This window comes from Ursus maritimus, unplaced genomic scaffold (assembly GCF_017311325.1).
Source record: "Ursus maritimus isolate PB19 unplaced genomic scaffold, ASM1731132v1 scaffold_12, whole genome shotgun sequence".
Taxonomy (NCBI): domain Eukaryota; kingdom Metazoa; phylum Chordata; class Mammalia; order Carnivora; family Ursidae; genus Ursus; species Ursus maritimus.
Window position 1 is genome coordinate 42,065,342 of NW_024423564.1, and position 16,261 is coordinate 42,081,602.

At 36.7% G+C, this 16,261-nt stretch overlaps 2 protein-coding genes and 3 non-coding genes across 5 annotated transcripts in view; all 5 read right to left on the bottom strand.

Annotated features, from left to right (window-relative positions):
* Positions 1-5,598, bottom strand: part of MSH4 (mutS homolog 4) — an 80,838-nt gene extending 75,240 nt beyond the window's left edge. Inside the window, exons 1-2 of the mRNA XM_008690707.2 lie at positions 4,414-5,598; positions 898-1,080 (exon numbers count right to left, since the gene is read on the bottom strand). Coding sequence (XP_008688929.1) covers positions 898-1,080; positions 4,414-4,645 — 415 coding nt within the window. The 5' untranslated portion in view covers positions 4,646-5,598. The remainder of the gene's footprint in view (positions 1-897; positions 1,081-4,413) is intronic.
* Positions 5,599-6,537: 939 nt separating this feature from the next.
* On the bottom strand, positions 6,538-14,797 carry RABGGTB (Rab geranylgeranyltransferase subunit beta). The gene is made up of 9 exons (XM_008690708.2): positions 14,726-14,797; positions 13,566-13,673; positions 12,272-12,469; positions 11,572-11,677; positions 10,676-10,728; positions 10,482-10,592; positions 9,461-9,586; positions 7,516-7,665; positions 6,538-7,136 (listed from the first exon to the last, which is right to left on the bottom strand). Exons 1-9 carry the CDS (start codon positions 14,792-14,794, stop codon positions 6,996-6,998), a joined length of 1,062 nt encoding a protein of 353 aa, XP_008688930.2. The 5' UTR covers positions 14,795-14,797; the 3' UTR covers positions 6,538-6,995.
* On the bottom strand, positions 12,049-12,120 carry LOC121102128. The gene has a single exon (XR_005834220.1). It is a non-coding gene; the product is annotated as a small nucleolar RNA SNORD45 (small nucleolar RNA).
* On the bottom strand, positions 13,177-13,260 carry LOC121102126. Its single transcript, XR_005834218.1, has one exon. It is a non-coding gene; the product is annotated as a small nucleolar RNA SNORD45 (small nucleolar RNA).
* Positions 13,870-13,948, bottom strand: LOC121102127. The gene has a single exon (XR_005834219.1). It is a non-coding gene; the product is annotated as a small nucleolar RNA SNORD45 (small nucleolar RNA).
* Positions 14,798-16,261: the final 1,464 nt, after the last annotated feature.

The following is a 16,261-nucleotide window of genomic DNA, read 5'->3' on the forward strand; positions in this document are numbered from 1 at the left end:
TGTATAAAACTAGAACTTCTGTTCATCAAAGAACATCATTAAAAAAAGGAGGAAGGCAAGCCACAAACCTAGAGAAGATATACACAATATATGTACTCATCAAAAGAATATATACTCTGAATATATATTAATATATATTCAGAAAAAAGAATTTCTACAAATCCAGAAAAATAAACCTAAAGAAAAATAGGTAAAACACATGAACAGTCATTTCACAAAAAAATGAAAGCTATATGGTCAAAAAGCACACAAAAGGTAATCAACCTCATTAATAACCAGGAAAATGCGAATTCAGACTACAGTTAGTATCTTACAACTGCTAGACTGGTAAATATTAAGAAGTCTGTCAATACCAACTGTTGGAGAGGATGCACATCAACAAGAACTCTCATATGTTGCTAGTAATAGTGTACACTAGCAGACGCACTTAGAAAAACAATTTATTATCTTGTAAATGCATATATTCACATATCCTGTATCCAAGAAATTCCACTGCATGTGCCTTAGAGAATACTTACACATGAAGAACTATTTCATCCATTTTCCCCTCAAGAAAATCTAGATTTAGATAAAAACTAAAATTTAAGTATAAAAAAAAGAAAAAAACCCTGCATAATAGTACTATTAGGACCAACTTCCAGATTTAAATAAACATCATGTATAAAAGGGAGAGTTTTCTCTTTCTTTTATTTTTTTGTCAGAATAGTTAAAATAATGCAGACCTGCATTTATTAACAAATAATATCAGAAACTATGTAGCATTAACTTAACCTCAGATTATGGATATGGGTAAACTGAAGTATTTTTCTTTCAGTAATCTGTATCAGTTACAAATAACTTCAAATGAACTTAACTTCAAAGTCATCTAGGTCAACATTCCACTCATTTTCATTTTACCTGAATATTCCATTTGTGGTGTCCAACTTTTATAACCTGATCTTTGGGGATTTCCAGCAGACAATGGAGTTTTCAGTATTTGAGGATAATTATTACCTCGTGCAGAAGATGAGCTTGTACCAAAAGTAAAATTTGATGCACATGTGTTTTCTGCATTAGATTTTTTGTTTCCAAAGTATGAACCTAAATTCAAAAAATTAAATATCAGTTCTTACAGATTCAGAATTAAGCAATGATATTTTAATCACTATAATTTATATCACGTTCACTTACTATAAAACTTTATCTGATAACCTTTAAAAATACAGCAAATTATGACAAATTTAATGGCATTATTGATGAATATTCTTGTGCTAAAATATAAGGAAAAGTGCTTGCTAATATGCTTCTACAAGTGGAGACTACTCTTGGTAAAATTATAAATTACCTTCTAATCTTCAAATATACCATATATGTTTACTTTGTATAGCAATTACAAGACTTCTTTTCCTCATTTGATTTAACTTCATTGACACTCCTTTCTTCCATGCAAGTAGTATAAAAAGAGTTTTAGATCCACTTGGATTCATTTCCCTGTTCGGGCACTTTCTTATTGATATAATACCTACTTAACAGAATTGCCATAAAATTAGAAAGAATATATATGAACAGCCTAGCTTAGTGTCCTGGCACATAAAAGTTCCTAAAAATATATATTGGGGCTCTTTTCTCCTATTCCCCTTCACTTCCATGACAACTCTGATTCTCCTTAAACCACTTGCTTTTAGTTTACTTTGCCAGTTTCTTTTTCCTCTGTCTGCCTCTTAACTGTTGGCTTCCCAAGGTTCCACATTTTTTTACCTTTTCTCACAAATTAGCATTATACATCTTCTCTGGGCATCTCATCTATTATATTGGTCTCTATTAATATCTATTTCTAGTTATCTATAACCCTCAACCTTCATATACAGCCCTAACTTCTCTTAAACTGTAAAGCAATTTGGCAAACTTTTAAAATAAAGGGCCAGATGGTACATATTTTAGGCTTTGTGGGCCATACCGTCTGTCATAATTACTCAACTCAGACACCATATTGGGAAAGCTGCCATAGACAATAGTAAATGAATGAGCATGGCTATGTTTCAATAAAACTTTACTTCCAGACACTGAAATCTGAATTTCACATAATTTTCACATATCACAAAATATTCTTTTACTTTTCAGCCCTTTAAAAATGCAAGAACCATTTTTAGGTCTATTCCTCCATTGTTCAATATAGTAGCTGCTGAACACATGTGACTATTTAAATATAAAAATATAATTAAAATTAAAAATTCTGTTCGCCACACTAGCTACATTTTAAACGCTCAAAAGCCACATTTGGCTGTTGGCTACCATATTAGCACAGATATGAAATATTTCTATCATCACAGAAAGTTCTATCAGTGTGGCTCTAGGTCCCTAAATGAAACTACCTTTTGGATATAAACTTTTAGATATCTTTCCAGAACTTTTAAATGTTCAAAAATATGCTCATTATGTTTCCCTCAAAACTTATTTATTACCACTTGTGGCCAACTATAACATCTTGTACCTTGTCACTCAAGTCATAAACTCAGGAATCACTCTTAATTCCCCTTTCATCAATCTTAACACCTGATCAGTAAGTCTAGTAAAAAAAATTTTTTTAAAACTACTAAAATTTCTATCTCTACTCCTATTAGCCTATTTTAAGCCCACATCTTCTTCAGACCTTTTGCAAGTCTCTTAATTGTTCTCCTTATGCCTCTAGTATTATGCCTCTCTAATCCATGCATCATCACTAGTGATCTTTCTGAAAAAGAAATTTCATCACGTATCTCCTTTCTCACAGTTCCTCAGTGTCTCCCCACACCCACCACAGGATATAATCAGACTCCTTTACACAGGTACCAGTAGGATTTGATGACACATTCAAACTAGAATACTTTGAGAAGTTTGATAAATACTTGCAAAGGTGTGGATAAGGTATAGGATATCATCATAAAGAAGTGTATAGAACCTGTGTGCTCCACTATGTAGACTTAAAGGAACTAAGGAAGGGAGTGGTTACCAGGAGCTAGAGACAGAGAGGGCTGTTTCTTGTCCTCAGGCTATTTTTAGACTCTAAGCTCGTTCTGGAAACTTACTCACTTGTCTTAGTTGCCCTCCAATTTCCTTGACCTCTATTTTGCTGTATCTTCTTTATCTTCTCCCCTCTGGCCCCAAATATACTGGTAACCTTCAAATCTGAATCTCCCTAAATTTCTCTTCTTAATCCAAGATCCATATATTCAATTGCCTCAGTGTGACCATAGGGAGATCCTAGAGGTTGTTCACATTTAACATGTCCATACAGAACTCATTTTCCTTCTAAAAGTTGCTTCTCCTACAAAACTCACTTTATCAAGAAATAGTACTACCATTTACCCAGTCATCAAAGCCAGAGTTTGATGCAATAGTTCACACATAAAATAATGAGAGCCTATAATGGCACAGAGACAGAAAGGAAAAGAATTATTTAAAAGATAAAGACAGGACTTATTAACTGTTTGGATGTTGTGAGTGAGGAAACTGTTGAAGTCTTACAGGTTTAAGATTAAGACAATCCAGTGATTGAGTTAAGTAAAAGAAACAGGTCAAGGAACTGTAGAGAGATGAATTCAATTAATCATATAGTTAGTCTGAGGTGTCCATTGGTCTCCCACTAGAAACTTCAGAAGACAGTCTGAAATAGGAATCTGGAGCATAGGGGAGATCTGAGCAGTGATAATCACATCCAAGAAGTGGCCTAGAAAAAAAAATCCCAAAACTCTAAGGACAAACCATAATTTGGGAACTGATAAAGGTGAGCAAAGCAGTTCTCTGAAAGACAGGATAAAAACAGGGGAGAGTAGAATTAGGGAAACCAAATTAAGAGTTCAAGAGAAGACTGGTCAAGAACATTAAACACAGGTGAACTAAAAAGTGACCACTGGATTTGGCATGTTACCTTACTATTGTGCTGCAATGGTGTGTAAAAGAAGAGGTAGTTTTTCCATGAAGAGAGAGTTGTCCAAATATGAAATAAAAGGGTTGAACTCGAATTGAAAGACATACATTTTTATGTATGTCTTAACATATTATCCAACTGAATTAGATGAAATGCTCAATTTAATCTATTTTCATCCCATCCTAGTTCAGGAGCCAAGAGGAACCACTCCTATCGCCAAACTCCTGCACAAATTCTGCCATTTGTCATACTTTTGGGAGGGAGGAAGAGGGGCAGTATACCGGATGTTACTGCAGCCTTCCACAGAACTGAGCCATTTACCAACGCCGCCTTGTAATAAACAATTTGAAGAGTCCAGCCTTTCACTCACTCGGACCCATCAAATTCCTAGAGCACCCCACTCTCATCCTCTCAACCATATCACAACTGAAACTTCTGAGGTAACCACCCGCCACCGCTCCCTCCTCAAAACCCCCGGGAGCGGCCGACCTCTAGCTGACCGGTGAATCCACTCAACCACTCCTTGCCTGGGGCTGGCCGGGCACGAGGCGGGTGGCCAGGCAGACTTGGGCTGCTGCTCCGGTCGCCGGCGGCTCCAGACGTGCCAGGAGTGGACGCAGAGGCCTGCGCTGAAGAGCGGCTCTGAGGAGTCTCCTGGAGTCCGAAATTACAGCGAGGACCCTGAGACCGAGGCTCTCCCAATGCGGGGGAAGCCGCAGCAACAGAAGGCAAGACTGACGAGACCTCAGGCCTCAGCATTCTCACAAATCTTCCCAGGCAGAAGTCTGAGATTGCTGAGCGCCCCTTCACGGAGCCAAGTACAGAAGCGTCGCAGAAAAAGGCCCGAGCACCGCGCGCAGTCGCACGGAGTCCCAGTGCGCAGGCGCAGCGAGCCCCAACTTCGCCCGTCCACGCCTGAGTCCTTTCTCCCACCGGTGCCCAGTTCTTTCACCCGCCACCTTTCACCTAAGAGCTTAATCTGAAGTGCAGCTCTCCTCAATCTGCATAGATCCTCTGAACGGAATTCTTCAGAGCCTATCAATGACCATCTAATTTGGTAGCCCCATTATACTCACAGCACTATATTTTACTAAAGGTGTTTGGTGCTTTTGAACATTTCCCACACCCCCAAATACACTGAGCTTTTTAAATTTACAAACTGTCCATCACTGGACACCGAATGCCTATGATGGTGTAAACAAATTTCAGCGTTCAGCCCACCTAACATTGCTCTTATGGAGAAACACAGGAGACATTAACCTCCTACAGCTTAAATATCCACAAGGCTGTTGTCATTATCACGAGATAATATTCATCCATTAAGCACATGACAGTTTGCACAGTACCCTAAGAACTAGGTCAAGAATGGATGAGCTCTCTCTTGGACAGTTCCCAATTTCTTGTACCGCAGGTCCAAATTAGTTAAGAACAGACTATACAAATCCAAACTCTAGCTTTGCAACAAATGACCTCCATGAAATTAAATTCTGTGCCTATTTTCTTGAATATAGAAATAGTACCAACTTCACAGAGAAACTAGGATTGAGAAAATACTCTGGATACCGCTATTGGAAGATACTCAAACATTACTGAGCATAATTTAACAGACTTGTGAAATCACGATGTTGTACACCTGAAACTAATGCAACTGTGTCAACCATAGTTCAATAAAACAAAACTGAATTCATGCAATTGCTAAATTACCTCAATATGTCAGGTGTCTAACAGCACAGTTCACCCATATGCAATGACTGGAATCCTCAAAATTCCTTCAAATACTTTCAGCGATACCATTTTAATAAGATTATGTTCCAACCAATCCCAAACTTTCAGAAAAATAGTGACAATTCAGCCTGAACTCTTTAGTGAACTGTCAAAAGAATGGTATAAATTTCAAGAATCTGCTCTTTTTCGAGATGTTAAAATCCGCATTGGTGAATGATGTTTAAGTGAACCATTCTTGAGTAAACTACTCATTCTTGAGTAAACTCTACGCCCACTGTGGGGCTTGAACTGACCACCCTAAGATCAAGAGTGACATGCTCTACCAACTGAGCCAGCCAAGAGCCCCACTAATCATCATTCTTAAAACTACTAGAGTATTGGGGCGCCTGGGTGGCACAGCAGTTAAGTGTTTGCCTTCGGCTCAGGGCGTGATCCCAGTGTTATGGGATCAAGCCCCACATCAGGCTCCCCGCTATGAGCCTGCTTCTTCCTCTCCCACTCCCCCTGCTTGTGTTCCCTCTCTCGCTGGCTGTCTCTATCTCTGTCAAATAAATAAATAAAATCTTAAAAAAAAAAAAAAAACTACTAGAGTATTGCCAACATGTTTGAGAAAATTTCAACTTCCATTTCAAGAAAAATGTTCACCGAAATACTTTATTTTTATCAAGAATCTAAAAGTCCCAGGAATACTTGTGTTCATTTTAGTCTTTTGGGAAACAGTTACAAAAAACTTTCTGGAAACTATCAGCTTTATTTCCTTTAAAGGGCAACAATTCCTTGGGTACGTGGCTGGCATTCTGACATAAAAATGTTTAAAAAATAAGAATGTAGTCCAGAATGCAGTCCTATTCTAAGACAGTGAAATGCGTCATTTACCTAAATTACTGTCATCAATTCAGAGTAACCATAAACTTACGAAACAGTCCCAAATTTCAACAGCCATTTATTCTGGTGCATCTTTTAATTCATATATGGATGGATTTATCAATTTTCATCAGTTAACATTCTCACTGATAGAGACCAATTTACATTAGCCATTATTATATAACATGAAAGAAGCACATGGGAAAAACAAGTAGAACACAAGACTTCTTTAACTCAATAGTTCCTTAAATTGCGTTTGCTGTTAAGGAAACATACAAATAAATACAAGGAAGCAGAAACAAAATAGTGTACTCAGAATAATAGCATTGCGGAAGAAAATCTAAAGCTGAAGATAAAGATCTTTATTTTACATTATGTATAATTACATAATTTATTAAAATTAATACAATTCATATACAAAATAGTAACACAGTAGTCATTTTTAAGTTTGATAAGCATTTTACAGAAATGTTAAGATGGCAAAACTATACTAAGCAATGTCTCACGTCTCCATCAATGTCTAGCTCACTAGCTCAGGCTGAACATTCACTCTCCGAAGTACTTCTTCAGGCATGCAAAAAACAGGACTAACAGGTTTAATCTGTTCTTCTCCCAAAAGTGACAATCCAGCAATTCCAAATAAAGTATGAAAAGGATCTACCTATTTAAAAAATAAGAATTATAGAGCATTACAAAAATGAAAACTTCTAAAACCCTACCTCTGAACAAGTTATATTGGATTCCACTGTTATTTTCTTTACTTGAATAAATGCTTAGTTTTCTAAAATAAAAATGATGGCTTCAAATTGTGGGGTTTTTTAACATAGGACCTTTTACCATACACTATTTTTCTGACAATTAAGTGATACAAATTTCTGTAAATTTGTTCTATAGTCTTCATATATTCTCAAATAAAAATCACCAAAAAAGTATCCTGCTTTAAAAGCAACACTTTGAAAATCATCCATTTCTAAGCCTGGCAATGCCATAAAAGTAACTCAAAGCAATGAATTACATTAACAGGTTAGAAATATACTTGCCATATCTCCTGGTCGGTCTGCGAATCCTCCTGTTTCTTCATCTTGACATGCTAAAATGAAACTTCGAAGTTTCTCTCCATCAATCCAATGAAGTCTTCCAATTATCTTTAGGGAAGCCAACACCCACCATGAATAGCATACATCTGGTAACTAGCAGGGAAAAAAAAAAAACACAAGCAGTTGCCACAATTTTATTCTCTAGTCCAAACATGGGGTGGTGGAGATTAAGGGATAGACCGACATGCAGTTAAGAGATGCTAAAATCCACAAATACAATTGCTTAGAATTAAAGATAATCACTGGCATAAAGACCAAACATTTCAATCCACAGATACCTATGCTAAATGTTTCAGAGTTTAGGTACTCAGTGACAACTATCCCTGTACTTTTATTTTATCTGCAATGAACGCCCCTTATCCAAGAAGCTGGTGGTTAACGCTCATGAAATCCATGGTGATATATGTTCTATTTCCCTAGGTAGAGCATTTTCAACAAGTGCTGTCCAGGTAGGTATATACTTGCTTAAAACAACCTAAAAAGCCTGGCTCCTCAAAACATGGGTCATCTGGGTTTAAAGAATGCAGAATATCTCATCTTCGACTGAAGAACCATTTCAACAACATCACTTGGTGATTCACAGGCACATAAAAAACTGTCCTACACTCTAAGTGCAGATTCCTGGCAATCCCAACCCTGACCCATTTTCTAACTGTCAAAGTTGCGCAGGTTTTTCATTGGACTATAACTAGCTAGAAACCACCTGTGGGTATTTCCCTACCCAACTTACTCATTGACCAAGCAAAGCTAAGACAAAAATAGAATGACTCAGACAAAAGCACCACCACGCCCTATCATATTTTCTGTCAAGGATCCAGCAAGCTACAGCCCCTGAGTCAAACCTAGACTACACTACAACCAAATAAGTTTTTCTATGTGTAAACTGTCTTTTAAAATACACAGTCTTAAAAAAACAAATCAACCCCCCAAAAACCAGGAAAACAAAAAACATAGTCTTGTGATAGGAAAATCATATGAAATTCAAATGTAACCACTGTTATTTTACTGAAACACTGCCATGCCCACTGGTTTCTTATGGTCTATGGCACCATCTGCTCTTTAGGGTAGTTATGTACTTGCAAACAAGACTGTATATTCTACAGAACTGAAAATATTTACTACCTGGCCCTTACAGTCACAATTTAGAACATAATGTGTGAGAGCTAATGAGAACTGTGGACATGCAAAGGAAAATTTGATTCCCTTTTCTCCAAATCAATCTGTCAAAAATTGGGTTTTTCTTAAAAAAATTAATAAAGATTTTAAATAAAAATTTTGTAACATAATTTTTAAAAATCATTGATTTGACAAATTAATTGTCCTTTCACACCCATAATCAGACTCGGAAATTTCTGTACAAGATACACGTGTTCATTAACAGTACTCTTCGGGTCCCAGATATAAAGAAAGCTTTTAATGCAGGACTGATTTTCCCTGGCATAGGTCTAGAACTAAAAGTTTAAGGAAATAGCTTCATTTCAATGCCTGAAAAATACGAGAACTTCAGGATAGGGAAAAAGACGCTTTAAGAATACATACTATGTCTGAATACAAATACATTTCAAAGCTAAGATATTTGTCATTTTTTTGTTTTCCTTCAGGTAACTCCAGAATGCACTTCAGGACAGGGAAGACCAGAAGACAGGTTTGTCATAAAAAGATCATCAGAAGGTAGCATACACATCTTTTCCTCAAGAGCCTTTTAAATGGATACCATAATTAATAAGTATCTTCACTCCAGTTGTTTTACTTTTGCCAAGAGCATTTTTTTTAGGAAGTACAACTGAAAAATTGCAACGGCGGAAGGGATAATAGCACATTATCAATTTACAAGAAGCTATAGTAGTTATAAAGCTATTAGAACACAGTATATCTTACGAAACAATACCTTCTCTGGCCTTCCATTGAGTCCACCTGATGGTAACTGTCGTTCACAAAGCCACCAACCGAGTAAATCAGAATTTACTTGATGCAACTGGCTAGTAATAGCCAGAAATCCTGTGCAACAATAGATCTAAAATTACAGACATAAAGTACATGTGTATAATAATTTTTCAACAGTAATGTAGTGATAAAAACTACTCAAAACACCATTTTATGTCTAAAAACTTGCTTTCTATTAACAAGTCAGAATTGCAAACATGTAAATATCACATAAATATCTGAACGAATCCAAACATACTAATTCTGGGATCCAATTCTGCAATGAAATACTATTATCAACATTTGTTCATGGCTAAAAGCAAAAATTTTTCTAAAAAATTTTATTTTTAAGTAATCTCTACACCCAACATGGGGCTCAAACTCACAACCCCAAGATCAAGAGTCTTATGCTCTACCAAAAGAGCCAGCCAGGTGGCTCTAAAAGCAAATTTTATTGGACAACTATTTACGGATACAATGTACAACAGTACAAATACTACTTACAAATACAATTTGCCTCTCTGGCACAAGCAAATAGGTGTTCAGGATAGGTAGGGAAAGGAATGTTTCCAACTACTTAAAAACTAATGGAAAATAGGGGTCAATTGGAAGAATATCCAACTCCTGATCCTGGGGTTGTGAGTTTGAGCCCCACACTGGGTATAAAGATTACTTAAAAAAATAAAACTTCATGTGTGTGTGGGGGAATAATGGAAAATAAAAATGTATCTTTCACGGTAACAAACCTACTTATGCTTGCCTCGGCCAGGGGCTTCCACCAACAAGGAATGTATATAAAACTGCTGTAAAAATGCCTTTATCTGCATTTAAGCAATTCTTATGTAACATTCCACATTACATTTAAATTAACTTCAGTCATATGTAACAGGCACTGAAACTACTATTAATATATTTTCCCAGTTTATTACACTTATCCCTTCAAAACTGACAAACTGACGTTATTTTAATCTGCATTAATAAATTACCTGCCCAGCATGGGATTCAGAACCTGGCCTGCAACCAAATCCACCATCAAAGTTCATACACGATAAAACAAATTCGATTGCCTTTTCCACATTAATAGCATCTAGCTTCCCCTACAAACAGAAAAAAATAAGCCTATTGAATTCCAGAATCATCATGAGCACTTAATTATTCCAATACAATATTTAAAACTTACCAACAGGGCCAAGGTTGCCACCGCACAAAAAGAGAATCTTGTATCAATTTCTCCTAAAAGAAAAAGGAAATCTAAACAAAACTGTTACCAGAGGCATCTGACCCTAATATATAATTACCAGTTAACTAAAAACAAACTGTACAACTACCATGTTTAAATTTCCATGAGTTCAAGCTTAACATTTACTTTTAAATCACCAGGAAAGCTGAATGTGAAGTAAAATCACTTCTAAGGAATCCAAGAACTAGATAGTTGTTTTGTCAAAAATACAGCAAAATTATCTTACGTTGCTTAGATCACCCAGAAAGGGAAGGTAACACAGTACCAAAAGGACTATTCAATTTCTAATAATGACAATAAACTTACCCTATTATATAAAAGTAGATTTTCACATCCCATGAAGCAGCTGGTCTCTCCGGCCTGCACTGTATTCAGCCCTAAAGCAAAGATTATCTACATTTATCAAGTATAGTACTATTCCCTCCCTCCACTCAAATATCCAGTAAGTTTGTAAAGTTTTTTGAATATTTCTCCCTCTCCAGTAAATAGTTTATTTAAAAAAAAAAAAAAAAAACTTTACAAAGCCACCAAATACTGGGGGAAAAAATTTCACCTACCTCAAATTTTAGTCTGGCCCCCTCTGTTCCAGTATATCCAGTTCGATATAACTAGCACAGTGCATGCTGGAACTTCCAGCAGACCAGTTAACTTCAGTTAAGACCAGCTGCTTAGTGGGACCTGAAAAGATCAAAAACTTAAAAATCTCCTTATAATTATTAGCAAAGCCTCCAATTTATTGTACTTAAAAACTTTCAACAAACCTTATCACTACAATATACACAAAACAGAGATTTTAATATTGGTATTTTGGGTAGCATGGATTAGATGGACATTACCCCAAATATCTCCAGCAAAAGAACCATCTTCTTTTTGTAGACTCTGAACATATTCCACAACTTTATCTACATCGATAACATTAATACTATCATAAAGAGTAAGAATCTGTAACAAAAACAAAACAAGTAAATACTTCAACACTAAGTTTGCTCTAATGATGTTCTTCCTCAACTACCTTTTAAATTGTCAAGCAACCATGTCCTTTTGTCTATGCATATTGTGACCTTTTCGCTATCTTCTACTATGCCACAGGCATTATCAACAAACCCAAACCAGTAACGTAGTAAAGAATTTATTTCCTACATATAAATTGTAACTTAGCATTCCGAAACTTTTAAATATATTAGCTTACATATACAAAAGTAGACTTTAAAGCCGTAATTGTGAATCTTCACTATTTCCAAAATTAAAACATTTACCCTACTTGGTGTTTTTCAAGTTATTTACATATACTGAAAATAAACACTTTACCATTCAAGGTCTCAGTGTAATTTTACAATTTACATCAATTTTGGATTCAGCTAATACATGCCATCACATCATAGACCTTGTAGAAAACACAATTTTTTTGAAACGATTAGGAAAACTTTTTTGACATAGATACCAAGTTTGTCATGTTCTTAATACCCAATTCACTTTCTCCATTCTCAGGTAAGAGAATACACTACCAAGATTGTTAAATAATTATTAAGTATTTACCTGAACAGCACTTAGAGTGTACAAAAGATGAGGGTCATGTCCGATACTAGCACTTATTCCACCACACTCGTGCTGACACGACTTAATAAATGTCAGAATTTCTTCTCTATTCATCCGATGTAGTTGTCCCATGAGATCCATTACAGTCAGACCCCAATAGATACCACTCATTCTCAAATACTCAGACATACAGTACTCCTAAAATACACAATTATTTTAATGTGCCAGTTTGAATTGATGCAGGGTTATTAAAGTGATAGAACACACAGAACTAACTAGCCACACTTACTGTTTAATTCAATTGATCCTAACGTCAGTATCTATTTCAAATTTGTGGCTCGGGAGGGGGTAGTATCCGAGATGCATATGATAACCTCATCTGTGACTAACAATACAAATAGGACTTTAATCTCTCCTTAGAGCCAACCACAAGGTTAAGTCAAAAATATACCAACTTTTTTTTAAGCTTGGGGACAGAGTATTTCTTTCAGAGTACCTACATACTTATTCAGACATCCATTCTATTAATATACGGACTGTGTACAAAGCCTATCTACTCCCTATTAGTTAAGTGGTACAACTACTTGAAAACCAAAATGGCCAAGGCATGCTAAAGATAAAACAGCTAACAGTGGCTAATCAAAGAGACATAAAAACTGGTACAGAGACTAGTAAGAAATAAATTTATGCTAGTCACCAATGCATTACATGTTAAGGTTCTAAATCAGGTGAGTAGTCTTAGGGAAATTCATCAATACTAGATGTTTCCCAAGATGGTAAATTAATTCAGTTGTTTGGACACTACAGGGAAAAATATTTACTTCCAGTTTCATTACTTTTTTCTAAGATTGTCCCAGAGAGGAAAACTATTCTTCAAGGTTTGAAACTTAAGGTAAAACCTTTTCAAGGTCTCAGCGTAATTCTAGAGCTAAAGTGTTACTACACATCAGCCATAAATTCAGGTAATACATGCCAACACATCACTGACCTTGAAAATAATACCTCAAGTACAAAAATACACATTCCTTCTGTACCTCAAACCTCTTAAAAATCCAGGCAGATGGGGAATCTATTTGGTCTGTCAAAGCCTCTGAGAACTACGGTTAATTCTGATAGACCTCAACCTAAGATAGCAAAAGGTACACTCACTGCACTTCATGGAGAGATCTTCAGTCCTTGGCATGCAAGAGTTACCATTTTTAATGGGCCACAAATACTGACCTACTTACTGTTTACCCATAACAGTCTCATTTCTTCAAAATAAAACAAACTTTCAACATGAAATCATACATACATAATCATCTTTCTTTGAGCCATAGGACGCAATATAATCTGCATGCTTCTCTAACAATAGCGTGTCAGGTGCATCTGACTTGATAGTAACATCCTTCTGCGGTGTGCCCTTTCAAAATAAAAAAGCAGTGACTTCGTAACTGTTCATTTTTTAATGCTTGACCCCAGTGTATATTCAATATTCATCTGAACTTTACACTCTCATTCCATCTTGCCACACAGAAATTTTCTATATAAAAACTGCTAAGTATCTTAACCAGAAAGAACTTAAGCACTAAAGCCCTTGTAAAGATTCGGGTATTTTTCAGGTCTCAGAGTAATTCTAGAGCTAAAGTAGTAATAATCAACTTCAGATTCAGAATACATGCCAGCTCATCATTGACCCGAAAAATTATTACCCTCATCTGATGTTGCTTATTTTTCACTTAAATAAACACCACAGAACAGCCAATCTTGCCAATTCAGAACTTAGTTTACATGCAGCAGAAAGCTGAAGCATTAAAATAAAAATATTAAATATTTATATATAAAATATAGCTAGCGCATACTTTGCAGTAAAATTCTTTAACGAAATTTTATTAATCCTAGGTTATTTATCAGTAAGTTCCTCTAGCCTCATCTTCTCCAGCTTTAGTCTTAGTTTCCTCATTTGCAGCAAGCCCTCAGGAAATGGATGCTGCTCTAGTTTCCGCATTTCTTATTGTAATCGAGACAGCATTAAACTCACTGTAAGTAGGCCATGACGATTACCGAAAAGAATTGAGAATTTCCATCAGATCCCACTTAAAATACACTGCATCTTCAAAGACCATACCAGTAATGACATTACAGATTTTCAGCCATAAAACGTAGAAAGGAAAAAAGAACCACCGACTGGCCCGGCTTTTTTGAGGAATGAAGAAATCGGGCCGTTGAATCTTGAGGCCTGCCTCTTAGGAGAAAGCCTAGATAAAATCAGAAGCCATACGTGCGCTCCCGAAGTCTGCAGAAAACGCTGAGTAATTCTTCACCCTCTCTGAGCCTAAAGAAACCTTCCAAAGCCGGTGTCTTAACCCAACCGTTCTCCAATGACTTGTTAAGCAATCAGGGTGACTGAGCTGCCCAGTATTACTCGACCTAGACGCCACCCGGGCAGCCACAGCAAAGAACCACCTCACTCACCATGTCTGAGACCGAAAAGAGAACTTTGGTTCGTTCCTCGGCAGAGTTAGGCGGCACGCGCCTGCGCATAAGCTCCCCCCAGGTCCCTTCCTAGCACAGGCATAGCTGACCACAGTCCCGCCTGTAGGAAGGAGCAGCCGCTTGGCTGTCCTAGGACCCCGCCGACTGTTCATAGCTGTCCTCGCTGCCTGAGCCTAAATTCTCTGGCGCCCATTTTCTCGTCCTGTAATGACCTTGATTTGTCTAAAATTTTTAAGTAATATGTAAATATCTGAATTATTTTTAAAAAGTGATTTGTTCTTGAGGCTCTTTGAAGATCTGAAGTGGATGGTAATTAGTAGAATTCTTGCATGTAGGAAGTGTTCAATAAATGTTTTTGAGTGAATGTTAATAAAATGTTCACATTTCCTTCCTGTTTGCCTTCTCGGTTCTGGATGTGACTCTCTCACTCCCTTCACTTCCTCAGCAAGTGCTACTAGCTGGAAGTTTTGTCAATTACTTTTGAAGAAGAAACATCCATGTTCTTTTCACAAGCGTTCCGTGAAATTCAGATTTGCTAGGGCTGTTATTACAGCTATTTTCATTTGTGCTTCCTTAGGTCTTTCATACTTAAGTATTTTGAGCACCCATTAGAAAATACTGTCACCCCATACCCTTACAATGTATTATTACATTCAGTAACGATTTGGAGAAGTGTTCCTGACACACTGACATATATGGGCTATCAATAATTAAGAGTGTTGAATCTGTTATGATGATAGATTTCATTTTTTTCTCCCTGTAATTCCGTTGATATTCCCGTTTATAGTGTGAGGCTACTTTATTAAATGCATGTAAGTTTGGTATCTATTTCTGGTGAGTTGATCCTTTTACCATTAAGTGATGACTGTCTCTAGCCCTAATACTTTTTGTCTTAAAAAGTCTGCGCTAAATGCCTGGGGGTCTCAGCGGGTTAAGTCTCTGACTTTGGCTCAGGTCAGGATCTCAGGGTCCTGGGATGAAGCCCTGCCTTGAGGTCCCTGTCAGGCTCTGCGCTGAGCCGAGCTAAGCTGGGAGTCCGCTTGTCCCTCTCCTTTTGTCCTCCCCCTGCTTGTGTGTGTGCGCGCGCTCTCTCTCTCTCTCAAATAAAGTCTTAAAATAAAAAAACAAAAAAAACCCTCTGTCCTAAATATAATGTAATTTCCCCAGCTTTGTTTTGCCTCTAAATCAGATGGGGGAGTGATGTGGTAGAGGGAGGAAAACCAAGGGAGAGAGGACTTCTAGGAAAAGCAATGCTCAAAGTAGTAATAATACAAGCATCAGATCCAAAAAGTACCATTCAGATTGAGTCAGTAACTGCTGAAAGAATGAAAAACAAGCCTCACTTCCTACTTTATAAATTCATTCAACAAATACATAGTGAAACTCTAGAATGTGCCAAATATTATTCTAGGTTCTAGGGGTACAATGGTGAGCAAAATGGAAATCTGTATAGGAAGCATATGTTCTAGCAATTCTTATAATTACGTTCAGCAATTCTGTTTCTATGTATTTATC

Excerpts from the sequence above, each read along its gene's own strand:
- RABGGTB (XM_008690708.2), bottom strand. The coding sequence starts at position 14,794 with ATGCGCAGGCGCGTGCCGCCTAACTCTGCCGAGGAACGAACCAAAGTT. Across the intron at positions 10,729-11,571 it reads TTTTGCTGGAGATATTTGGG|GAGAAATTGATACAAGATTC; the intron begins GTAATGTCCATC and ends TTTTTCTTTTAG. Across the intron at positions 7,666-9,460 it reads TCAATGGAAGGCCAGAGAAG|TTACCAGATGTATGCTATTC; the intron begins GTATTGTTTCGT and ends TTTCCCTGCTAG.